We start from the raw sequence: 25,802 nt of genomic DNA, 5'->3' as shown, positions 1-25,802 counted from the left end.
AGATATTGTGTTAGTCTCCTGTTGTTCAGTCACTCAGTCACGTCCGACTCTGTAGTCCCATGGACTGCAGCACTCCAGGCTTCCCTGTCCTCCACCATCTCCTGGAGTTTGCTCAAACTCATGTCCATTGAGTGGGTGATGCCATCCAGCCATCTCATCCTCTGTTGTCCCTTCTCCTTCTGCCTTCAGTGTTCAGTGCTCAACCTTCTAGCTCTCACATCCATACATGACTACAGGAAAAATCATAGCTCTGACTATACGGCCTTTGTAGGCAGAGTAATGTCTCTCCTTTTTAATACACTGTCTAGGTTTGTCATTGCTTTTCTTCCAAGGAGCAAGTGTCTTAATTTCATGACTGCAGTCACCATCCACAGTGATTTTGGAACCCAAGAAAATAAAGTCTGTCATTGTTTCCATTGTTTCCCCATCTATTTGCCGTGAAGTGATGGAACTGGATGCCATGATCTTAGTTTTTTGAATGTTGAGTTTTAAGCCAGCTTTTTCACTCCTGTTTCACCTTCATTAGGAGGCTCTCTAATTCCTCTTCACTTTCTGCCTTTAGGCTGGTGTCATCTGCATATCTGAGGTTATTGATAATTTTCTCCCAGAAATCTTGATTCCAACTTGTGCTTTAGTCTCCTGAGGGTGCTATAACAAAATCTTGGTAGCTTAAAACCAAAGAAATTTATTCTTTCTCAGTTCTGGAAGTCAGAAGTCCAAAATCCATCAAGTCTGAAAACATGCCAGGGCCATGTTCCCTCCCGAGGCTCTAGGGAGCGTTTCTTTCTGTGCCTCTTAGATTCTGGTGGTTCCAGGCATTCCTTGGAAGGTAGCAGCACTCCAGTCTGCCTCCATCTTCACATAACTTTCTCCTCTCTGTGTCTCTCTTCTGGGTGTCTCCTATAGACACTTGTTATTGGGTTTAGGGCCCACTCAGAGTATCCAAGGTGGTCTTATCTTAAAATCCTTAATTGCAAAGACTCTATTTTCCAAATGAAGTCACATTCACAGATGATGGGGATTAGGATGTGGATATGTCTTTTGGGGAACCACCGTTCAACCACTCTTAAGAGCTGAGAGTCCAAAGTGAAAGTCAGCTCACTGCAGTAAGGTCCAGCAACTGAGAAGCCCCGTCTCACTCTCTGTTTACAGAGTGTCCAGAAAGTTTTAGTGCCTCAGTTGGAAATGTGAATGGATGTCAAGGATCACCAGATAGTTGAAGAAAGTCTCTAACATGAAAGACAAAGACCAAACAAATAAGAACAAAGGAACTTGGAGAATATAGAAACAGCACAGACTAGAACAAAAGAAAATATAACTTAAAAGATGATAAATGTTCTCAGATATGAAGATGATGTTACATCCATGAAATAAAAACATGGATATAAAAAAATTAGGGAATAAAACATCTTTAAAATGTGATAACCAATAACTGCAGTCAAGGAGTTACAGGACTTTGATGCTGGTTCAGTGGCTAAGACTCTGTGCTCCCAGTGTAGGGGGCCCAGGTTCAACTTTAGTCAGGGAACTAGATCCCACGCACAATAGTTAAGATCCCACCTGCTGCAACTAAAACATGGGGCCAATAAATAAATACTAAAAAAAAAACCCCAAACCCACAAAGGGTTAGAAGATAAAATTGAGAAAATATCCTTTAAAAAAAAAAAGAAAAGCTGGGTGAAACAACTGACAAGGGATTAATCTCCAGAATATATAAGCAGGTCATGGAACTCAATACCAGAAAAACAACCCAGTCAAAAAGTGGATAGAAGACCTAAACAGACATTTCTCCAAAGAAGACATAAGATGGCTAATAAACACATGAAAAGATGCTCAACATCATTATTAGAGAAATGCAAGTCAAAACTATAATTAGGCATCATGTCACATTGGTGATAATGGCCATGATCAAAAAACCTACAAACAATACCTTTCGGCTCAGAGGAGGCAAAGGTGCAACTTTCTTTGGTCCTCCCGAATCCAGGTTCATCTGACACCAGCCGCCTCCACGATGCTATTTAAGTTCTACCCTAACGAGACCAAAGCTGTATACCTGAGGTGCACTGGTGGGGAAGTCGGTGCCACCTCTGCCCTGGCCCCCAAGATGGGTCCCCTGGGCCTGTCTCCAAAAAAGGTCGGTGATGACATCACCAAGGCAACTGGTGATTGGAAGGGTCTGAGGATTACAGTGAAACTGATGATTCAGACAGCCCCAGACTGAGGCAGTGCCTTTTGTTTCTGCCCTGATCATCAAAGCCCTCAGGGAACCACCAAGAGACAGAAAGAAGCAGAAAAAATTAAGCACAGTGGAAACCACTTTTGATGATATCATCAACATTGCCCAGCATATATGCGTTATCAGTCTCTAGCTAGAGAACTTTCTGGAACCATTAAAGATATCCTGGGGACTTCCCAGTCTATGGGCTGCAGTGTTGCTGGCCGCCACCTCATGACATCATAGATGACATCAACAGTGGTGCGGTGGGGTGCTCAGGTAGTTAAGAACGGCAAAGGAAAAAGAAAAAGGATTATTTGACAACCAAAAAAGAAGTCTATAAACAATAAATGCTGGAGACTGTGGAAAAAAGGGAACCTCTTGCACTGTTGGTGGGAATGCAAATTTATACAGACAAATTCAGATGGCAAAGCATCTGCCTGCAATGCGGGAGACCTGGGTTCAATCCCTGGGTCAGGAAGATCCCCTGGAGAAGGAAATGGCAACCCACTCCAGTATTCTTGCCTGGAGAATTCTATAGACTGAGGGGACTGGTAGGCTACAGTCCATGGGGTTGCAAAGAGTGGGATATGAGTGAGTGATTTCACTTTCACAGAGACTAGTATGGAGATGCTGTAAAAAAAAAACCTGGCAGTAAAAGTATATGATCCAGCAATCCCTCTACTGGGCATATACCCTGAGGAAACCACAAGTGAAAAAGACATATGTACCTGGTGTTCATTGCAGTACTATTTACAATATCTAGGACATGAAATAAGTTAAATGAGCAGGGTGACAATATACAGCCTTGACGCACTTCTTTCCCAATTTGGAACCAGTCTGTTGTTCCATGTATGACTGAGCGACTAAACTGAACTGAAGACATAAAAGCAATCTAGATGTCCTTTGACAGATGAATGGATAAAGAAGTTGTGGTACATATACACAAGGAAATATTATTTAGCTAAAAAAGGAATGCATTTGAGTTGGTTCTCATGAAGTGGACAAACTTAGAGCCTATTATACAAAATGCAATAAGTTAGAGAAAAATATATTAACATATTCTATATGGAATCTAGAAAGACAGTACTGGTAAACCTTTTTGCAGGGCAGCAGTGGAGACAGAACAGAGCTGTAGACATGGTGGGGAAGAAGAGCGTGGGACGATGGGGAGAGTAGCATGGGAACATATGCATTGTGATATGTAAAGTAGATAGCTAGTGGGCATTGGCTGTGTAACTCAGAGCTCAAACCAGCGCTCTGTGACAACCTAGAGGAGTGGAATGGGGTGGGAGAGAAGTTCAAGAGGGAAGGGACATACAGATACCTGTGGCTGATTCATGTTGATGTATGGCAGAAACACAGTATTGTAAAGGACTTATCCTTATATTAAATAAAGACAAAAAAGCTGGGGAATTCCCTGGCAGTCCAGTAGTTAGCACACTTCACTTTCACTGCCAAAGGCCCGAGTTTGATTTTGTTGGGGAACTAAGATCCTACAAGCTGCATAGTGTGGCCAAAGGAAAAAAAAAAAAAAAGCTGGAAAATGGGCATGAAAAGATTTTTTAAAACTGGAAATAGCCCAGAAGGGTTAACATTCATCTTAGGAGTTACAGAGAAATAGAGCAGATGTGAAAAGTGTGAAAACTGGAGGGAAAGCAATCATCAAAGGGATAATCCAAGAAATCAAATCAGGGGACTTTCCTAAGAGTCCAGTGGTTAAGAATCCACCTTCCAATACAGAGGGCATGGGTTCCATCCCTGCTCGGGGAACAAAGATTCCACATGCCATGGGCAACTAACCCTGAGTGCTGCAGCTACAGAGCCCATGTTTCCTGGAGCCTGTGCGCCACAACTAAGGCCTGACACAGCTGAAAAAGGAAAACTTAAAAAAGTCAAATCAGGACTGAACGAACTATATCTCCAGAATGAGAAGCCCACTGAGTGCCCAACATCGGTCAGTTCAGTCATTCAGCCATGTCCGACTCTTTGTGATCCCATGGACTGCACCCTGCCAGGCTTCCTTGTCCATCACCGTCTCCGAGTTTGCTCAAACTCAAGTCCATTGAGCCAGTGATGCCATCCAACCATCTCATCCTCTGTTGCCCCCTTCTTCTCCTGCCCTCAGTCTTTCCCAGCTCCAGAGTCTTTTCCAGTGAGTCGGCTCTTTGTATCAGGTAGCCAAAGCATTGGAGCTTCAGGTTTAGCATCAATCCTTCCAGTGAATATTCAGGGTTGATTTCCTTTATGATTGACTGGTTTGATCTCCTTGCAGTCCAAAGGACTCTCAAGAGTCTTCTCCAGCACCACAGTTCAAAGGCATCAGTTCTTTGGCACTCAGCCTTTTTTATTGTCCAGCTCTCACATCTGTACATTACTACTGGAAAAATCATAGCTTTGACTATATGGACCTTTGTGAGCAAAGTGATGTCAACAGTGGATGGAAAAGAAATCAGATATTTCAGCTTGTTGAGTAAGTAGAGAAAGGTTACTAAAACCTTCTGAGGGAAAAAGCAATTAACATTCAAAGGAACAGTTGTCGGAATGGTACCATGCTTCCCGTCAGGCATTCGGGAGGACAGCAGAGGAATGCTTTCAAATTATTTATGACCTATAACTTTATGAATTAGTCAAATTGTTAATTCAGTAATGTAAGCATATTTTTAGATGTGTGAAATCTTAAAAAATTTTACTTCCTACCTATGTACCCCTTCTCAGGAAATGACTGGAGGATGTAGTACGCCAAAATGAGACAATAAATCAAGAAACAAGAAGACATGTGATCCTGGAAACAGGATATTCAACAGAGGTGAGAAGTGAAGAGAATTCTCATGATAATGATGAAAGGAAATCCCAGGGTGACATAACCTGGCTGCAGGCCTTCCAGAGTAATCAGTCAGCACTGGGGCAGGAGGACAGAAGGCCCCAGAAGGGATGTCTCCAAGAAATCAGACGAAATTAACATAGGAAATATCTACACTTTTGATGGTAGGAAAATTTCATTATAGGGACCTGGAAATCTAAGTGTGCACCCCCTAATTTTTTTTCTAAATTAATAACTCCAGGAAAAAAATATTTTTAAGAACTGAAAACCAAAGCTTAATCACAATAGACTGGCTTGGCTGTGGATAATATTTATGGAGACATAATTGTGTCAACAGAGTATGGAGGCTGGTCTCCATCAACCCGCACACTTCAGGCTTTCTTCCTTGTAGACTGTGGTCCAGCCAGCAGGAGTGCTCTTTGTTCCAGCTGTCTGGGGCTTCTTTTGTTTAAATGGGAATCAAGTTGATTAAATGCAGTTAATAAATCAGTACATTAATAAACTAATTAAAGAATTAAAATATCAGTTAAAATGCATCTAAGCAAAAGTCTATGGTCGAAAGTATACATGCACACACATTTTTTTTTTTCCTTTTTACACTAAACACCTGGAAAAGATTATCTAGATTTAAACTTGTGCTCTAATTTGAGACTGTTGATTTACCCAAACAACCAGTCATTGTGTATGTCCAGCCTTCATCCCATTAATAGGGAATTAAGTTGTGTATATTTGAATCTGTTATATGTTAGACTGACCTGTGACACTTGGTAAATTGTTTCCTAGTTCTGTTCTAATTGTTTCCATTAGACTGTGAGTAGTTTGAGGGCAGGCTGTTGTTCTTTCCTCTGTAAGGTTCTGGCACTTAATACAGACCTTGGGTTTTTTTTAAAAAACCTACGATTAAGTCACCGCGGTTTGAGTTGACGCGGACATCTACTATTTGCAGAGCATTCAGTTGTTCACCCTGCGCTGTCGCGTCTGTCTGCCCCACACTGAGGCTGGTGTTTTTATTATCCTCTCTTCTCCCTCCTCATTTTTTGGAAGAGGACCTGAGTTCCAGAGAGTGCCTTCCCGAAGTTCACAGAAGTCAGTGTTGGAACCCCTAGCAGAACTCAGATCTCTAATGATGCATTTAAAAAACATTTACAAAAAACATGGTTTAAAAGATTTACCATCAACCATTTTTAAGTGTATAGTTCAGTAGTGTTAAATATAGTCACATGGTTGTGGGTTATGGCTCTCTAGAACTTACTCATCTTGCAAATTTGAAACTCTATATCCACTGAACAACTCTCTACTTTCCCCTCACCCATCCCTGCCCCTGGCAACCACCATTCTACTTTGTGTCTCTATGAATTTGAGCATTCTAGATACCTTCTGTAAGGGAGGCACACAGTGTATGTCTCTTTGTGATTGGCTCATCTCACTTAGCATATTTCTTCGAGGTTCAACAATTTCCTCCCTTGAGGCCAAACAATATTATGTTGTATGGAGCACATTTTATTTATCCATTCATCCATCAGTGGATACTTGGGTGCTTCCATCTCTTAGCTATTGTAAGTAATGCTGCTATGAGCATGGGTGTATATATATCTCTTTGAGATCTTCCTTTTAGTTCTTTTGGATATATACTGGAAGTGGGATTCCAGTAAGACATTTTTAAAATTCTCCATCTCATTACAAAAATGATTTGAGGACTTCCCTGGTGGTCCAGTGGTTAATCCACCTGCCAGTGCAGGGGACACGGGTTCTATCTCTGGTCCAGGAAGATCCCACATGCTTTGGAGTAATGAAGCCTGTGGGCCACTACTACTGAGCCCAAGCTCTAGAGTCCATGCTCTGCAACAAGAGAAGCCCCTGCAGTGCCCACACACTGCAACTAGAGAACGCCCACATGCATAGTGAAGACCTAGCCCCGTCAAATACATGAATGAATGAACAAATAAAATTTTAAAAGTGATTTGAGGCCATTGTCTTGGCACCTTCTTAAGTATATATATATTTTTAAAAAAGGTTCTGAATTTTAAATGAATGAAAAAAGGGCCAGAGTGAAGGAACAGAGGAGACAACAGACAGGAGTGGCCTAACAGAAGTCTGGTGGGATCAAGTTTTTTATCTTTACCCTTGGGAAGTAGCTGCAAATAATTAAGACCCACCAGGGGTAGACTGGAGTGGCCAAGGCGTTTTTTTTCTCATCTACACAAAGATCTCCAAAACATTCTCAAAGTTGCATCCAAACAGAATAAGCCCTATGTATATGGAAGGGTCACACGGGAGGAATTCCATATTCATGAGGCCTGGTGGGAATGGGGGTAGGTATACAAACTCATATTCTGGAACTGTGATGGGACCTTCGTAAAAGATCTGGTCAGAGTAGGGACAGAGGTAGAGTGTGTTGGTCAGAAGACTCTGCTCATCTCCAAAGACTGATGTCAGATCTGATTTTTTCAAGAAAAGCTGGACACAACTGAAACTTAACACTGTAAATCAACTATATTCCAATAAAAATTTTTAAAAAGGGAAAAGCTAGAAATCTGAACTTTGATGTGCAATTTGACTTTTAAAAACTGGCGTTAAAATTTTCAAAAAGTTTTAAAGACATTCTGAATGTTAAAGACAAAAATGCAAGTTTGCAACTTCTGGTGTGTGGTAGTGTGGAGCATTGATGATATTGACCTCTGGGGAAGAATTAGGTCTGGTTTGGTTGACCAGATCAAATGCTACACTTGCAGAAACTCTGCCCTTCTATCATTGGATAGAACTTAATGTGCTGCAGGCAGAGAGGAAGTGGCCTAAAATGAACCATTAAGTTCTGGTGGCATATCTGTGCTGGTCCGAGAGGAGAGGAGAGGAGAGCTCCCAGTTTTGCACCGTTTCTGTGATACTCAGTTGTGCCTACTTCACAGAACCATTGTAAAACGTCATAGAATTGGAAAGGTGTCAAATTTTTCCTAAAATGCAATGCAGGTGCTAACTGGGATAATTAGCTTGCCACGAAGAGCTCAGAAGAGTGTAATGTTTCTGGAATAGTGACAGCTTCCACAAAAGCTGACCTAGGAAGGAGATGCTGAACCCCAGCTCTGGCTGGAAGAAATGAAGAGGAAAGAATGTGTCAGCCATTCTGCTCTGGTGGGTTTGAGAAGGAGGCAGAATACTGATCTTTTCTGCAAGTGGTGTTGGGGAGTCAGTGTGGAGTTGAGAAACACATGTCCATAAATGGTGTGATCCTGCTCCAAAGAGCTGAGCTAACGCCTGGGTTTCATGAACCTTACACTGCAAGTTTCAACTAAAATAAACTTCTGACCTTTCTGTCAGTTCCCTTGAATAAGTCAGAGTTTTATACTCTACAGACTATTTCAGGGACTTCCCTGGCTATCCAGTGGTCAAGACTCTGTAATTGCACTGTGGAGGGGCACAAGTTTGGTCCCTGATCCAGGAGCTAAGATCCTGCAAGTTGCACAGCGTGGCTGGGGAGGTGGGGTGGAAATGACTGCCTCATGTTCCCACTTAGAAGATTGTACTATTACTTCTATTACTTGAGAAAGCAGCCCTGCTTATTATTATTACTACTAATGATATTGCAATGTTAGTAACATTCCTATCATGCTTTTTAACTTACAAAGACCTTTCACTTGCATTTTTCTCATCTTGTTTCCTGGTAACTCTGAGATTATTACTTCTCACTTTTCGATAAGGAAACTGATGGTTTCCCATTGTCCTTTAGCTAAAGTTTAGAATCTTCAGTGTGGCCTAAGTCCCACCCCAGCCTAGGCCTTCCCTCCCTCTCCAGAGCCTGTTTCACCACCTTCCCAGGAACTCTCTTTGTTCTAGCTATTCTGGGTTTCTTTTGGTTCTTTCAATAGGTCAGGTTCTCTCCAGCCATAGGCCTGGCATTGCATGTGCTGTTTCTCCCATCTAGAACACTCTTCCCTGTCCTCTTTGCCTAGCTAGCATCTTTTGAGTCCCAGTTTAACAACATTTCTTCACGGGAGTCTTTCCTAAACATTGAGGCTATGTGGAACTTGCCAGTAACACCCCTTGTACCACCCAGCACTTCCCATTCCAAAGACTCATCACACTGCAGATTACTCATTCAGGACTTGCTCGGTGGCTCCGTGGTGAAGAATCCACCTGCCAATGCAAGAGACATGGGTTCAATCCCTGATCCAAGATCCCACGTGCTGTGGGGCAGCTAAGCCCCGTGTGCACAGCTACTAAGCTCATGCTCTATAGCACATGAGCCCCAACTACTGAGTACACCTGCCACAGCTGCTGAAGCCCACTTGCCTAGAGCCTGTGCTCCACAACAAGAGAAGCTACTGCAGCAAGAAGCCCATGCACGCAATTAGAGAAGACCCTGCTTGCTGCAACTAGAGAAAGCCTGCATAGCAACGAAGACCTGTGCAGCTAAAAATAAAAGTATAAATTATTCATTCGGTGGTCCTTGTTCCTGCTTGGTGCCTTGTATAATATACTTTTACTCTGAAAGCTTTTGTAACGAGTCTGCTGTCTAGATTCCATGGCCGTGGAACTAATGCATCAGAACCTTGTCTTCTAGTCAAATGCTGTGGTGCTGCTTCTGATATTCCAATAATCAAGGTCCGTGGTGACCAAAAGGCACACCTCCCGCATCAATAGCAGGTGGCGGGGTTAGAGCACAGTGCCACCGTATTCTTTGTTAACAACTGGAAGAGACTGGTGCTGTTCTCACCTCTTCGGTTGTCGCTGTGACGCTCCTGTACCAGTGACCACCTTTGCCCAGCACCTTTTTGAGATAGTCAAGGGTGGATCACAGATGACAGCGACATTGAAAGCTACTCAGACTACTCCTGTCCCAGGTCTTGCCTTGGTTTGATGCACACAGGTGGGTCATTTGGAGTTGTGTGGCACATTCGTTTTCCATGTTGGAAGCAGTGAGGTACAGTTACCAAATTAGTGGTACAAGCACAACAGTGGAAGTAACACAGTGGCCCAAGCTGGCAGGCAGGCATCAAGCAGGTAAGCAGGGGCCAGTAGGAGGAACTCATGGCCTTATTTCCACAGCTGCAGCAAGCTGACCTCCCTGTGGGTTTTCAAGCCAGCTATCTCTCTCCTTAGCACTGTCTTCATAAAATCCGTCACCATATACCTTCCTCAGTCCAGGTCATGGTAATCAAAATTTGTGGCTAGATAGCCAGGCAGTGGTGTATAAGGTTGCAAATGTTAGTTCCAAATATAGTGCAGTTCACATTGCCAGTGAGGAAAGAACATTGAGTGAATTCATTACATGAACCACTTAAACTAACTGAACCCAAGAGCTTAAAGCCACATTCTTCAAATATGTACAGTCCACAGAACTGGCACTTAGCGTCAGGCAGTCAGGCTGACGAAAACATTCGTGAACCAAAGAATCTAAACAAGGAAGATATTCTCAAGGAGTGCATTTACCATTTGTTTCTTTGTTCTCCAGTCATCTTTGGTGGTGAGCTCCATGACTTAGAGCTTGACATCAGGGGTTGCAGGTGTAAGCCTGGCACACTTAGATGCATAAGGCAAAGACTGAAAGTTTGTGGCACTGGTTGCAAAGGGGAACAGGCAAAGAGGGCACAGCCTATCTTCGTACTAAAAATAATTAGATGCCTAGTGTATAAAAACATAGCTGGAAGAATATGCCCAAACTTATCTGGCAAGCATGATTTTCTTCAGGAGGTGGATTTATAAGAAAGGATAGTCATTCTCTGGGGTTTCTTTTTTTCCTTTCAAAATTTGGAAAATGGATATGTATTACATTTGTGAACAGAATTAAAATTTTAAGGGGATACATTGTTAGATGAATAGCAAATTGTTACAATGAGGTTGGTAAAAGCATGCATGTATGCAAAGTCACTTCAGTCATGTCCAATTCTTTGTGACCCCATTGTAGCCCATCAGGCTACTCTGTCCATTGGATTCTCTAGGCAAGAATACTGGAGCAGGATGCCATGCCCTCCTCCAGGGGATCATCCCCACCCATGGATCAAACCCACATCTCTTATCTCTTTTGAAATGACAGGCAGGTTCTTTACCACTAGCACCACCTGGGAGGCCCAAGCAGAGCATCAGGCAGTTCAGTTCAGTCGCTCAGTCATGTCCGACTCTGCAACCCCGTGAATCGCAGCACGCCAGGCCTCCCTGTCCATCACCAGCTCCCGAAGTTCACTCAGACTCAACGTCGATCGAGTCCGTGATGCCATCCAGCCATCTCATCCTGTTGTCCCCTTCTCCTCCTGCCCCCAATCCCTCCCAGCATCAGAGTCTTTTCCAATGAGTCAGCTCTTCGCATGAGGTGGCCAAAATATTGGAGTTTCAGCTTTAGCATCATTCCTTCCAAAGAAATCCCAGGGCTGATCTCCTTCAGAACGGACTGGTTGGATCTCCTTGCAGTCCAAGGGACTCTCAAGAGTCTTCTCCAACACCACAGTTCAAAAGCATCAATTCTTCAGCACTCAGCCTACTTCACAGTCCAACTCTCACATCCATACATGACCACAGGAAAAACCATAGCCTTGACTAGATGGACCTTAGTTGGCAACATAATGTCTCTGCTTTTGAATATACTATCTAGGTTGGTCATAACTTTTCTTCCAAGGAGTAAGCGTCTTTTAATTTCATGGCTGCAGTCACCATCTGCAGTGATTTTGGAGCCCAGAAAAATAAAGTCTGACACTGTTTCCACTGTCTCCCCATCTATTTCCCATGAAGTGATGGACCAGGTGCCATGATCTTCGTTTTCTGAATGTTGAGCTTTAAGCCAACTTTTTCACTCTCTTTCACTTTCATCAAGAGGCTTTTTAGTTCCTCTTCACTTTCTGCTATAAGGGTGGTGTCATCTGCGTATCTGAGGTTATTGCTATTTCTCCCGGCAATCTTGATTCCAGCTTGTGTTTCTTCCAGTCCAGCGTTTCTCACGATGTACTCTGCATATAAGTTAAATAAGCAGGGTGACAATATACAGCCTTGACGTACTCCTTTTCCTATTTGGAACCAGTCTGTTGTTCCATGTCCAGTTCTAACTGTTGCTTCCTGACCTGCATACAGGTTTCTCAAGAGGCAGGTCAGGTGGTCTGGTATTCCCATCTCTTTCAGAATTTTTCAGTTTGTTGTGATCCACACAGTCAAAGGCTTTGGCATAGTCAATAAAGCAGAAATAGATGTTTTTCTGAAACTCTCTTGCTTTTTCCATGATCCAGCAGATGTTGGCAATTGGATCTCTGGTTCCTCTGCCTTTTCTAAAACCAGCTTGAACATCAGGAAGTTCACAGTTCACAGACTGCTGAAGCCTGGCTTGGAGAATTTTGAGCATTACTTTACTAGCATGTGAGATGAGTGCAATTGTGCAGTAGTTTGAGCATTCTTTGGCATTGCCTTTCTTTGGGATTGGAATGAAAACTGACCACCTCCAATCCTATGGCCACTGCTGAGTTTTCCAAATTTGCTGGCATATTGAGTGCAGCACTTTCACAGCATCATCATTCAGGATTTGAAACAGCTCAACTGGAATTCCATCACCTCCACTAGCTTTGTTCGTAGTGATGCTTTCCAAGGCCCACTTGACTTCACATTCCAGGATGTCTGGCTCTAGGTGAGTGATCACACCATCGTGATTATCTGGGTCATGAAGATCTTTTTTCTACCGTTCTTCTGTGTATTTTTGCCACCTCTTCTTAATATCTTCTGCTTCTCTTAGGTCCAGACCATTTCTGTCCTTTATCTAGCCCATCTTTGCATGAAATGTTCCCTTGGTATCTCTAATTTTCTTGAAGAGATCTCTAGTCTTTCCCCTTCTGTTCCTCTATTTCTTTGCATTGATCACTGAAGAAGGCTTTCTTATCTCTTCTTGCTATTCTCTGGAACTCTGCATTCAGATGCTTATATCTTTCCTTTTCTCCTTTGCTTTTCGCCTCTCTTCTTTTCACAGCTATTTGTAAGGCCTCTGCAGACAGCCATTTTGCCTTTTTGCATTTCTTTTCCCTGGTCTTGATGGTCTTGATCCCTGTCTCCTGTACAATGTCATGAACCTCATTCCATAGTTCATCAGGCACTCTATCTATCAGATCTAGGCCCTTAAATCTATTTCTCCCTTCCACTGTAAAATCACAAGGGATTTGATTTAGGTCATACCTGAATGGTCTAGTGGTTTTCCCTACTTTCTTCAATTTAAGTCTGAATTTGGTAATAAGGAGTTCATGATCTGAGCCACAGTCAGCTCCTGGTCTTGTTTTTGTTGACTGTATAGAGCTTCTCCATCTTTGGCTGCAAAGAATATAATCAGTCTGATTGCAGTGTTGACCATCTGGTGATGTCCACGTGTAGAGTCTTCTCTGTGTTGTTGGAAGAGGCTGTTTGCTATGACCAGTGCATTTTATTGGCAAAACTCTATTAGTCTTTGCCCTGCTTCATTCTGCATTCCAAGGCCAAATTTGCCTGTTACTCCAGGTGTTTCTTGACTTCCTACTTTTGCATTCCAGTCCCTTATAATGAAAAGGACATCTTTTTTGGGTGTTAGTTCTAAAAGGTCTTGTAGGTCTTCATAAAACTGTTCAACTTCAGCTTCTTCAGCGTTACTGGTTGGGGCATAGACTTGGATAACTGTGATATTGAATGGTTTGCCTTGGAGACAAACAGATCATTCTGCATAGACTTATCTAATTATTCTCTACCATACACAAAACATACACCACATACTAGGTGTAGATCAGGGTGCTCAAATAGAACTTTCTTCGGCAATGGATATGATCTCTATCTGTAATGCCCAATATGGCAGCCACGACTGAAGCGACTTAGCAGAAGCAGCCATGGGTGGCTACTGAGCACTTGAATGTGGAACTTACTTTAAACTTAAATAGCTGCATATGGCTGGTGGCTACTGTATTTGGACACACAGGTCTAGAATTTTCCATTTATAGGGAGCAAAGTGTCAGCAGAGGCAGGGAAAGACCAGCTTTGGTAGCCAAGAGATCTTTTATAAGACATGCTGTCTATCCAGTGGAGAGAGAGTCTGTTTGTTTTGAGGATGACATGAGAGGAGGCGCTTCTTTACACTTGTTAAGGCCACAGCATTAACTTCATCCTTCTACACCCTTCATATTCTCCTGACTTTAAATGCTCCATTGATAGAAGAGGCCACTGACCTATTAGAAAAGCAGTAATCATCTCACCCATCCTCATTCAAGTATTTTTAATGTTTTGTATTTTTTCTTATAAACTGTTTCTCTCCACCTCTCCTCCACTATCTTGTATCCTATGTTGTCTTGAGATTTCTCCTATTAAATCATCAGCCATCCAGTGTACTGTTTTCTTCTTGATGTCTTTAAAAGTCTAATAAGCATGAAGAAGAGTATATCCCTAAGGTTGAAAGGTGAAAGTGAAGTCGCTCAGTCGTGTCCGACTCTTTGCAACCCCATGGACTGTAGCCTATCAGGCTCCTCTGTCCATGGGATTTTCCAGGCAAGAGTGCTGGAGTGGATTGCCATTTCCTTCTCCAGGGGATCTTCCTGACCCAGGAATCGAACCCGGGTCTCCTGCATTGCAGGCAGACGCTTTACCGTCTGAGCCACCAGGGAAGCCCAGTTAGTATACATAATACAAGGTAATCAACACCTTAATGAGTGGGTTAAGACTGCAGTGTAATGTATACTTGTACAATTTGTCAAATTTATGATAAAGGTTAAGGTTGTTGGGAGGTGAGAGGAGGTGGATATCACAGAGGACCATATTGGTATGACCAGCCAAACTATGGCAAGACTGTTTTTCCCTTCTTGGTTTTCATTTTAATTGGTGTATAGCGTATCTACTGTCAGTTGGCGGCAGCTTCCTGAGAAAGCACAAGCTATGATAGATAGTAAGCTATGTTCCTTCTCTGTTGCTAATTCCACACCAACATTGGACCAGGAACTCAGGAGTGAAAGCTACAGTTCCCAGATATCAGCAACAAAATCAGAGAAGCAGAGTTCTCGTTGGCCACCTGATGTGAAGAGCCAAGTCATTGGAAAAGACCCTGATGCTGGGAAAGACTGAGGGCAGGATGAAGAGGTGACAGAGAATGAGATGGTTGGATGGCATCACTGACTCAACGACATGAGTTCGAGCAAACTCCAGAGATGGCAAAGGACAGGGAACCCTGGCGTGCCGCGGTCAATGGGGTCAGAGTCGGACACGACTTAGCGACTGAACAACAAGAGTTATCCACAAGTGGCAGTAACAGCCCAATCAGCTTTCCTTCCTGACACTACCGTTTATCACAAAGTTAACCATCAAACCGTTAGAAGAACCAATCATCCTCTGACTTGGTTTCCTAGGGAAAGTAAGTTATTTGGCCCACATGTTTCATTAATGTCAGGGTCCCCTATCTCACTCTTGCATTTGAAACCAAACACCTTGACCACTTCACTTGTGCTAGGATTGTTCTAAGAAGGCAGGTCAGTTTGGGGTGGGTATTTTGCATTACCAGAAAAGATGCACGCTAAGTCATGCACTCTTTGCTACCCTACTCCAACGACTGTAGCCCACCAGGCTCTTATGTCCATGGGATTTCCCCGGCAAGAATACTGGAGTAGGTGGCCTATCCCTTCTCCAGGGGAACTTCCTGAATCAAACCCGAGTCTCTTGCATCGGCAGGTGGATTCTTTACTACTGAGCCACCTGGTATAAGCCCACAGAAGACGGTCTTATTAAAAACACCACCGAGATCCTAAAACTAGTATTTAGTAACAGCAGATTTATTTTTCAGTCAAATATGATACTGTAAGTATAGAGTCAATATTATATTACCAAAAGCTTTTTATTTTCTTGCTGAGAAAAAAATCACTAAACCTACAAATGTGGCTCCAAGTCCAGGACTCATTTCGATGAGTTGAAAGACTTGATTTAAAGCTATAAACCCCCTCATACTCCCCAAATTGTACACTACAGAGATACATTCTTTATAAAGGGGTTCCTTACTTCCTGAAACTCATTCTTAGAAAATGGCAGATAAGAATTCATCCACCGCTGCCCACTGTCCCAAAAGCCTCTACTGCTTCCCATGAATATAAAATAACATTTTCTATAAGAAACTAACACGTCTTTCTTCCCAACTTTCTCATTTCTAAAAATTTTAACCAAGGGATATTACAGAAAAGGGGTTTCCCTGATAATCTCCGTTGGTAAAGAATCCGTCTGCAATGCAGGAGACCCCGGTTTGAGTCCTGGATCAGGAAGATATGCTGGAGAAAGAATAGGCTACCCACTCCTGTATTCTTGGGCTTCCCTTGTGGCTCAGCTGGTAAAGAATCCGTGTGCAATGCGGGAGACCTGGGTTCAATCCCTGGGTTGGGAAGATCCTCTGGAGAAGGGAAAGGCTACGCACTCCAGTATTTTGGCCTTGAGAATTCCACGGACTGTAGTCCATGGGGTCACAAAGAGTCAGACATGACTGAGGATACAGTCCATGGGGTCGCAGAGTCAGACACGACTGAGGAACTTTCACAAAAATTAGGGAAAAGGAGAATCACTAAGTATTTTTAAAGCTATTGCTTGTATCCATTGTGACTGCATGATCTTCTAATTGTGGAAACCTAACAATCAGCTGGAAGAACACAGGTTCGTGCAGACTGGCAAGCTTGACTGACCACTAGGACTGAGAGTTATTTGCTGTTTACCTACCTAATTTTTCTGAGCCTGCTTTCTCATTTGTAAAATGAGTATATTACCTAGGATAGGGAGCTATTTGGAAGACAAACAATGAACTAAAACATCTGACAGGGAATTCCTTTGCAGTCCAGTGGTTAGGACTCCATGCTTTTGTTGCCGAGGGCATCGGTTCAATCCCTGGTCGAGAAACTAAGATTCCACAAGCCTCACGGCGCAGCCACATAAAACAAAATACCTGACATGGAAAAGGCTGGATCAAGACCTTTAGAGACCCAAAGCATCAAGACTATGGTGCCCAAATCAATCAAGGTATTAGTGGAAAACAGAGAATACACTAAAACTGTGTAATTTGAAGAAGGTTTAATAAAGGGACTGTTCACAGAAAAGACATGGGCAGAGTTCAGGAGCTAGTAAATGAGTGGTCCTTTCTATCCCTAGATCTAAAGGGGCAGAGAGAAGGAGCTGGAAGCTAAAGAGGGCTGCTTGTTAGGAGTCACAGTCTTTGGTAGAGAAACACAGACAACCTATGTGACCTGGTGACTTAGAAGCCAGGGAAATAAATACCCAGGCTTCTAAATATCCATTCCTCAGCCTTTTGATCTTCTGAGGGTGTTACTAATTGGATCAACACAACCTAAAGTCAAAGGGCAACGGAACCTGTTGATGCAGTCCACGGGGGTCAAGACCTGGGACACAGAACAGGATGAGCAGCAGTTCTGCAGAGGAATGCAGCCAGCACCATCTCCTCCCCAGCATGACTCAAACCACTGAACTGTTACATACACACAACTTGCATGTGTGCTAAAACTGAGACAACTTCTTTCCAGCATTTGATTGTGAGTTCTTTCATTAAAACAATTTCTCTCAGTCTGTTTGGTGTCTTTACTTTGCTGGTACCGTAAGCACATGCCTAGATAAAAGGAAGCCTCAGGACATAGGAACTGGCAGGCTAAGGTTAACTCCTGAATGCTGACTCTAAGGAGCTATAAGAGGTTTCTGAGTTAATCCAGAAGTAATTTAGGAGGAATCTTAGGGTATTTCTGGCTAGGTACTATTCATTAGAAATTCAGCAACTGGATTTTCTTAGACTCAAAAAACCCCTATGGTAGGAAAACTTCTTATAATCCTACTGGATGACAGAAAAGGTTTTAGTTGCGTACCGAAGAGAATAAAGGACGTCAGGACATCAGTTTCACATTGACATTTTTATTAACGCCAACTGTTTTTTAATTATTATTTTTTTAAAACAATAGCACAAAAATGTTTCAAGGAAGCAGTCTCACAATCTGATGACCTTCTGAAATACAGTTAAGCCACACCAAATATGAATTCCTGTTAATAACACACAAAAATATTTTTTTTTTAAAGAAAAAGAAAAGAAAAAAAGTAGGGAAAGAGGAAAGGAATGAGGTTTAGAGTTAAAACTCACTGGATTAGGTTGGTGAGGCTTGTTAGTAGGATACACTGTGGAAGCAGAGTGGCACACACAGGCTTACAGTCTTTGTTTTTTTTTAAACCAGTTACCACGAATACATGGGCCCTGCATCAGCAACCACTGACTTCTTACAGGCCCGAACTGAACCAGGAGAAGCCAGTGCTGATACTGTCAGAAAGAGGGCCAACAGTTGACCTGTCAGACCGTTTTCAGCAGAATAACTCCTTCAGAAAGGCCTGGCTGAAAACTTTTCATTTCTATTGTCTCACCTATATGCATTTCAGGATTCTTAAAAGTCATCTTAAAAAAGAAAGAAAAAATAATGTATATCAGTTTCTCTTATTTAATGTGGCTATAAAAGATGTTTCCTTATTATTTATCTCTAAGAAGGACACCGGGGTGGTGGGTTGGGATGGAACTAAGGGAAGGAAAAAACCCAGACCAGGATAGGTTTTTTTTTTTTTAACTTTTTTTTTTTTTCTTGCCAAGGGGTCACACAGAAGGGAAGGCAAGGAGGAAAACTACAATCCTTGGTTCAGATTGAGTTATGCAGGAAAATATATCTTCCTGATCAGTCCCCATGCCAAATAAACAAAAACAAAAAACCCCACTTGAGATTATGCACAGACTCTATATTATACCAGCTATCAGCCTTTAATGTTTAACCATTCCCAGCAATGGACACTTGGCTTGTAGGCTGCTTGTAGAACCCACTTCACAAAAATCCTCTTTACAGAAGCCTCTAGTTTCCTTTTCGTAGGTTATAAAAACAGAACATCTGTCATTAACAGGAGAGTGTTAAATACTTTTAACCACTGACAAGGCTTCAGGAAGTTTCACAGTTTCGTTATGCTCTATTTTATTACTATCATATTTACATTTTTATTTTTTTGCTGAATTGCTGATTTTCCTTTTTCAATAGAATTTAATTCTGGAGTGTGAGCAGGAACCAGTTAACTACATTCATTGTCCAACCCCCACTGGCTTGAAAGCAGACTCCAAATTCTTGGCATGTGAATCAGCTGTTCAGTCGCTCCGCCTTATCCCTGCACAAAGCAGTAGAACCGCAGTGGCGGTGTGCTCCAGGCTCATGCTGTGGGCGGCGAGGCCTTTCGCTGAAGGAGGTACTGGTGGATGCTCTCAGCATCACGCTTTAGCCAAGCAGCATTCAGCAGGATATTTTCACAACACTGCTGGATGGTACGCTCAGCTGAAGGAGCTGGGTGACTCTCGAAGAAAGCCTGGCATAAAACAATCCAGAGTGTAGGATCATTACTAGCAACAATAAGAAGCTAATATCACAGGTCATGAAAAAATACCCACTGTCTATGAAGGATTCATAAGCTTCAGTCATGAAAATTTACCACTGCCAGGCTAAAAGAAAACAAGCTGCACCTTAGACCTGTAGGAATTCTTCCCCTAATGTATTATATGCTAAAAAGCCTAATCAGAGAGGAAGAACCTATATTCTTTAAGGTTCACTATCCAAGCAGCAAAAGAAAGTAAAAAAGAACTATTATCAGTAAAAAAGAACTATTATGTTATTTCATCTAAATGACAATCTTATCACCCAATTTACAGATGTGACTGGCTCACGGGTTTAAAAAAACCTACCTGAAGTCTAGACTTTGAAATCAGCCTTGGGACTTGATCTAGGCTCCATCATGTACTAAAGTGTGACTGAGTAAATTAACTGCTCTGTTTTATCATCTATGAGAAAATATAATACTTGGCATAGAGTAGTTAAGGATTCAACACATTTTGGCTACTTCCAATAAAGATTAATGTGTAAGGGATAATAAAACTAAGAAGCTTAAATTGCTGCCATATTCTAATAATTTAAAATTTTATAGACACATTTTCATACAGTAAACTACTTCAGAGTTCATTGCAATTATTGCAGTGCTTACTGATTAAAGGCTGAATAAACCATTTTCTAATGAAGTACACCTGGTTTCATAGAAAATATCAACCAGCAAAAGGATGGGGACTGGGGGTGGGGTGGGGGGGGTCTTTGCTTTGAACTAGTCATCACAGGTCTACAAGAGAGAATGGCTAACTCATCAGATTAAGTCTAAACCTCTTAGAAATCAGTCGCTTTATTGACATGGATGACAATGGCTCCTGCTCCAAGGCTCCTATCACAGCTGAGTTCTTAGAGCCTGAGTAAGACTTCCTCTCATTCTACCTCAACGAATAGTACCACTGCTTACGTATGAGAAACGTGGAAAACATCCCTGACTACTTCCTTCTTCCTCCCCCAGATATGTTCACAATACAGACAAAACATTCAATAAATATTGGCTGTATTAAAGATTAACAAAACAAGCCCTGGAATCAAGATTGCCGGGAGAAATATCAGTAACCTCAGATATGCAGATGATACCACCCTTATGGCAGAAAGTAAAGAACTGAAGAGCCTCTTGATGAAAGTCAAAGAGGAGGGTGAAAAAGTTAGCTTAAAACCCAACATTCAGAAAACTAAGATCATGGCATCCGGTCCCATCACTTCATGGCAAATAGATGGAGGAACAATGGAAACAGTGACAGATTTTATTTTGGGGGGGCTCCAAAATCACTGCAGATGGTGACTGCAGCCATGAAATTAAAAGATGCTTGCTTCTTGGAAGAAAAGTTATGACCAACCTAGACAGCATATTAAAAAGCAGAGACATTACTTTGCCAACAAAGGTCCATCTAGTCAAAGCTATGGTTTTTCCAGTGGTCATGTATGGAAGTGAGAGTTGGACCATAAAGAAAGCTGAGCGCCAAAGAATCGATGCTTTTGAACTGTGGTGTCGGAGGAGACTCTTGAGAGTCCCTTGGACTGCAAGGACATCCAACCAGTCCATCCTAAAGGAAATCAGTCCTGAATATTCATTGGAAGGACCGATGGTAAAGCTGAAAATCCAATACTTTGACCACCTGATACAAAGAACTGATTCATTTGAAAAGACCCTGATGCTCGGAAAGATTGAAGGCGGGAGGAGAAGGGGATGACAGAGGATGAGATGGTTGGATGGCATCACCGACTCAATGGAGATGAGTTTGGGTAAACTTTGGGAACTGGTGATGGACATGAGTTTGAGCAAGCTCCAGGAGTTGGTGATGGACAGGGAAGCCTGGCGAGCTGCAGTCATGGGGTCGCAAAGAGTTGAACACGACCGAGCAACTGCACTGAACTGAATCTCTCATTACTCCATCTCCTCCAAGCTACTTTATCATTTTTGCTTCCCAATATCTCCCCTTTTCAAACTGCATTCTCTGTACTGCAGCCAGATTGAAATTCTTATCATATAGACCAGATTAAGTCATCCCTTTGTTTATAAGCCATTTCAAGGGCTTCCCATTCTTAGGAGCATTTTTATATGGCCTACAAGGCCCTCTTCAGTCAGGCCTCTACTTTACTAGCCTTAACTTGGCCACTGGCCTCCCCTTGAACTAATTATATGTATTTCTCCTTCAGGAATATTTATTACATTTACAATAAAGTAATCATTTACATAATACAATACATAATATTGAATCTTGATCTAGACTCTCCGTTATGTACTAACCTGTGACTAAGTAAATTAACTCATAATGTGAACCAAACATTATAGCTCTCAGAATTTCCAAGTTCACCCCTGAAACCTTCTTGCTTTCAAGAATGAAGGTGGAAGTGACACTGAAAAGGGCTAGGAGTAGAGTCCCTACATAGTCATCTTGTCTCTCTGTGCACATAAAAGACCTATGAAAAGTATCAGAAGGGAAAAAGAACTAATATGAAAGCTCTACTATGTTCCAGGCCCCCTATATTACTTAGTCTAGACAATCTTATCACCTCATTTTATGGAAGAGGAGACGGGCTCATAGAAGTTAAAAAGCCTGCTTGAAATCACGCAACTAACAAGGGGCAGAGCACAGATTTACATCCAGGTTGACTGACTCTAAATTCCACATTCTTTCAAACCACTTTAATCCCCTCAAAGATGATTCCAACTCTAAATTCTTCAGGCCTTAAGGATACAACCTAACCTTTCTCCAAGAAAAACATGGAGACACTACTAAAGTACGTCACCCCAACAATCTATGATTATAATTTGATTAGCATTTTTATTTTCCGGATTGAAAAGTGAAAAGTAAACTATACTTTCCTTACCTTAACTTCTCCAGCCATTTTATCAACTGCAAATCCCTCAACTGATAGCTGAAAAAACAATGGTTTATAAATAGTAAGTACAACTAAGAGGTTAGGAACAAACTTCCATTTACCATAAAAACAAATCATTCCACTCTTTCCCAATTTCAGTTTACTCTACAGGATACAGGATGGGTTATGGAGAAACTCTTTAGTAAAGCTAGTAACTACTTAAGGAAAGTTTTAAAAAGCAAAGACAATAATCTATGGGTTGAGTAAATCATGACTGTCTCTCAGTAATATCCATAAGCAAGCTACTCAAACATTTTCACCTACCTTTATTAGTCTAGATATTAAGAATCCTCCCTGGTATCGATTATAAAGTTCTTCCCAGTTGTCCTTTATGAATTTCCAAGCAGCCTTCCTTCCATGCTTACTGCCTCCAGCCACTCCACCAATTACTGACACAGTGTCCTGTGGACGTACCTCTTCCTAAAAAAAGAAAACTACAAGTCTACCGTATCCAGAATATTGTCTGATGCCAGAAAGGGCAAATGCTGTTGAGGTACCCACGTAATCCCCTTTTTGTTTCAGGAATAACTGGCACCAGAAGCGTCTAGCAAAGAGGAGAATGTTTAACCTACAGATCAGCCAAATTGAGAATGAAGCACTGAGATGGGTACAACAGATGGCTGCTCAACAGATACCTGCTCTAGGGTAAAGAAAGAAAGAGACATGAAGTAGGCACACGGATGTGTCAACCTTACAGTTTACTTCGTCTCCCAACTATTCTGATTCTTACCACTAGAGGGAAATATAGTGGTTAGTAACAAAAGCTTACTCCAGTTTTTCAAGAAAGAGGAAGCCTTTAGTCTAGGATTAAGACAGATCAAGAGAATAATGAATCAAGGACACTTGCTATAGATCAGTTGGTAATAATTCCCTCTAAAAGCAGTTTTCACTGTAACTTACTGAAAGTGCAAACGTGAGGACTTTTTGAATCAATTCAGGTGAAAGAGTAGCCCCAAGGACTCTTTCAATTCGGTTTTTCTCTTCCTGCATATCTGCTTGTTTGTGAAGCTATAGTGAAAAAAATACAGAAAGAGACAATTAATTTCTCCCTGAATAAGGTGAAACTTTTGCTTTACATTCTCATTGGCTAAGATTGCAGGATATGAAATTAACAAAAGAATATTTTTCAAGAGGTTTGAGCACTAACTTTGTCCTGTGCCCCTACAGTAAATCATTAAGTGTAAGTGCTCACTACTTGACTAGCTTGTCATCAGTTCTGAGCAGTTCAACCTCAAGATCTAAGGGGTGAGCCCGTCATGACCAAATTCTTTATTCATTGATGTCTGACTAATGTTCTATGTTAGATAGGCAAAATAATCATCATTACTGATACACTTGGAAATCAATTCAACTCATCAATAAAAAATACAGGAAGCATTATTGAAAGTAATATTTTAAGAATATTTGATGACATAAACATGCCACTGATATATTAATTGAAAGAAGGGATACAAAGCAAAATCGTTCTAAATTTTAAAAAATTTAACGAGAAGGGGAGAAAAAACCCTGAAAACACATCAAATGTTAACATTAATAATGGTCTCTGTGATCAGTAGGATTATGCAGCATCACATTTTTAACTGCAAAGTATTATGAATGCAGAACATTAAGAAAATAGAAAAGCATAAAGAAAAAATTACTATGTTTACATTAACCAAATCATGAATAAGATCATATTATACATGCTATATTTGTGATCTTTTTAAAATTACAAGTAAGTTCTATTTTCTTCTTTATACTTTTCTAGCCTCTAAATCTTCCATAGTGAGTATACCAAAATCTCTTTTCATAATTAGAAACAAAACATTATTATGTTTTTTAAAAAATTAGAACTTCAAATGTATATGAGATACTTCTCTAAGACAACTTAATTTATAGACCCTCTTGACCTTTTTTTTCTCTCTGAAGAGTTAACACTGACCAGTGTCTGGAGACCCCATCACAGCTCCCAGTCTCCTCTTCCTTTCCTTTGGACTCTTTTGAGCAGCAGTGTAGTAAAATAGATAGGAGGTCAGAAGACCTGGGTTCTAGACCCAGTTTTGCCTCTAACTAGCTGTGTGATCTTGACTAAGTCCTTAACCTCTCCGGGTCTCAGTTTCCCCATCTGTAAAATGAGCGGGGTGGACAGATGATTTCTAAGGTCCTTTTCAGCTCTAATATTCAAGGTCTGAACTCTGGCATTTAGGAAGCATTCCCCACCCCACCCCCAAGAGGACCTGTTACAGGAGTCCACTAGATGGCACCATAACACTACATTTCAAATATACTCTGAATTAGTTCTTCAGCCTGCTTCATTATTCTTAAATTACTAACACAAAATCCTTCTCATCTCTCATCAACTGGCTTTGTTTCCTTTAATTTTACATAGGTATAGTTGATGTACAGTGTTGTGTTAGTTTTCAGTGTACAGCAAGTGATTCAGTTACACATACACAGTAATAGTTTGCACCTGCTAACCCCAAACTCCCAGTCCGTCCCTCCCCAACCTCCCCTAACTGGCTTCTTGAAGAACCCTGATTCTGCCTTCATTAGAGCTCTTTGCATAGTAAGTTGAATCATTGTGGGCTCCCTTGTGTTAAACAGATGCAAACTCTTATTAAATAAACACACTGGTATAAATTCTTAAACGTATGCCATGACATGAAAATGTCAAACGACCTGTCATGAAATTTTCAGAACCCTTATTTTTCCCATATCTTTATGGAATAGACAAAATATACCAAGTATCTCATTTCACATGCAAAGAAATGCATGGTTTATAGTGCACAGGTTCAGAGAATATTAAGAGTGAGAAGAGACCTTAATGTCATTTAGTTGAAAGGTAAACCCAAAGTATAATTTTTTGTGTTATTAGAAAGGAAACCCTTATACAACATAGGCAGTTAAAGCAATACAATTGCAATGTAGTTTCTTAAATAAAGTTTGTGTATTTTTAAAACATTCTAATCATTTAAATACGATTTGTTTAAAACTAAAATACCAGAAGTTAGATTTGTAGTTCTGATGCACTTGGAGTCAGAAAAGTATTCTGATTAAGATCCCTAAGTGTGGATCTTTTAATGAATGGGTCTGATGGATGACTTGGGTATTTAGGCATGTATTGCACATTTTATTTGGTAAGTAGAATCAGCTCCCTCCACCTCTAATGCAACCAGGTTAGACTAATAACTGCATGGATACAGACTGGAGACAGCACGTGCTCTACAGTAGGACTTTCAAACAGATCACTGCCATTATAAGGACATGGTTTTATCTATATTTTTTCTAAGTCAGAGTTAACTATATGCCAACCACCCTGGGAAACTACAGAGGCTATGAAGGCAAGTGAATTAATTTCCTTTCCATTCATAAGAGGCACCAGCATAGACCAAATCCTTGAGGCACCTAATCATCTATTCCTTTCCTAGGCACAGAAATAAACTTAAAATGGGCAGAACCCCGAGTAAGTTTGCACTGATGGGAAAACTTTTAGGAACTGGACTTTTAA

General features: G+C 41.3%; 1 protein-coding gene, 1 long non-coding RNA gene and 1 pseudogene across 2 annotated transcripts in view; 2 read left to right on the top strand and 1 right to left on the bottom strand.

The window, feature by feature from the left end:
- The window catches only part of LOC120867258, a 33,772-nt gene extending 13,242 nt beyond the window's left edge, over positions 1–20,530 (top strand). Inside the window, exons 2-3 of the long non-coding RNA XR_005721830.1 lie at positions 4,934–5,024; positions 20,388–20,530. This is a non-coding gene — a long non-coding RNA (uncharacterized LOC120867258). The remainder of the gene's footprint in view (positions 1–4,933; positions 5,025–20,387) is intronic.
- LOC120867257 lies at positions 1,799–2,568 on the top strand (annotated as a pseudogene).
- The window catches only part of NPEPPS (aminopeptidase puromycin sensitive), a 115,630-nt gene continuing 107,872 nt past the window's right edge, over positions 18,045–25,802 (bottom strand). Inside the window, exons 20-23 of the mRNA XM_040245547.1 lie at positions 23,216–23,323; positions 22,580–22,735; positions 22,265–22,312; positions 18,045–19,364 (exon numbers count right to left, since the gene is read on the bottom strand). Coding sequence (XP_040101481.1) covers positions 19,212–19,364; positions 22,265–22,312; positions 22,580–22,735; positions 23,216–23,323 — 465 coding nt within the window. The 3' untranslated portion in view covers positions 18,045–19,211. The remainder of the gene's footprint in view (positions 19,365–22,264; positions 22,313–22,579; positions 22,736–23,215; positions 23,324–25,802) is intronic.

This window comes from Oryx dammah, unplaced genomic scaffold (assembly GCF_014754425.2).
Source record: "Oryx dammah isolate SB20612 unplaced genomic scaffold, SCBI_Odam_1.1 HiC_scaffold_8, whole genome shotgun sequence".
In the NCBI taxonomy this organism is placed as follows: domain Eukaryota; kingdom Metazoa; phylum Chordata; class Mammalia; order Artiodactyla; family Bovidae; genus Oryx; species Oryx dammah.
This window is presented reverse-complemented; position numbering and strand designations above follow the sequence as displayed.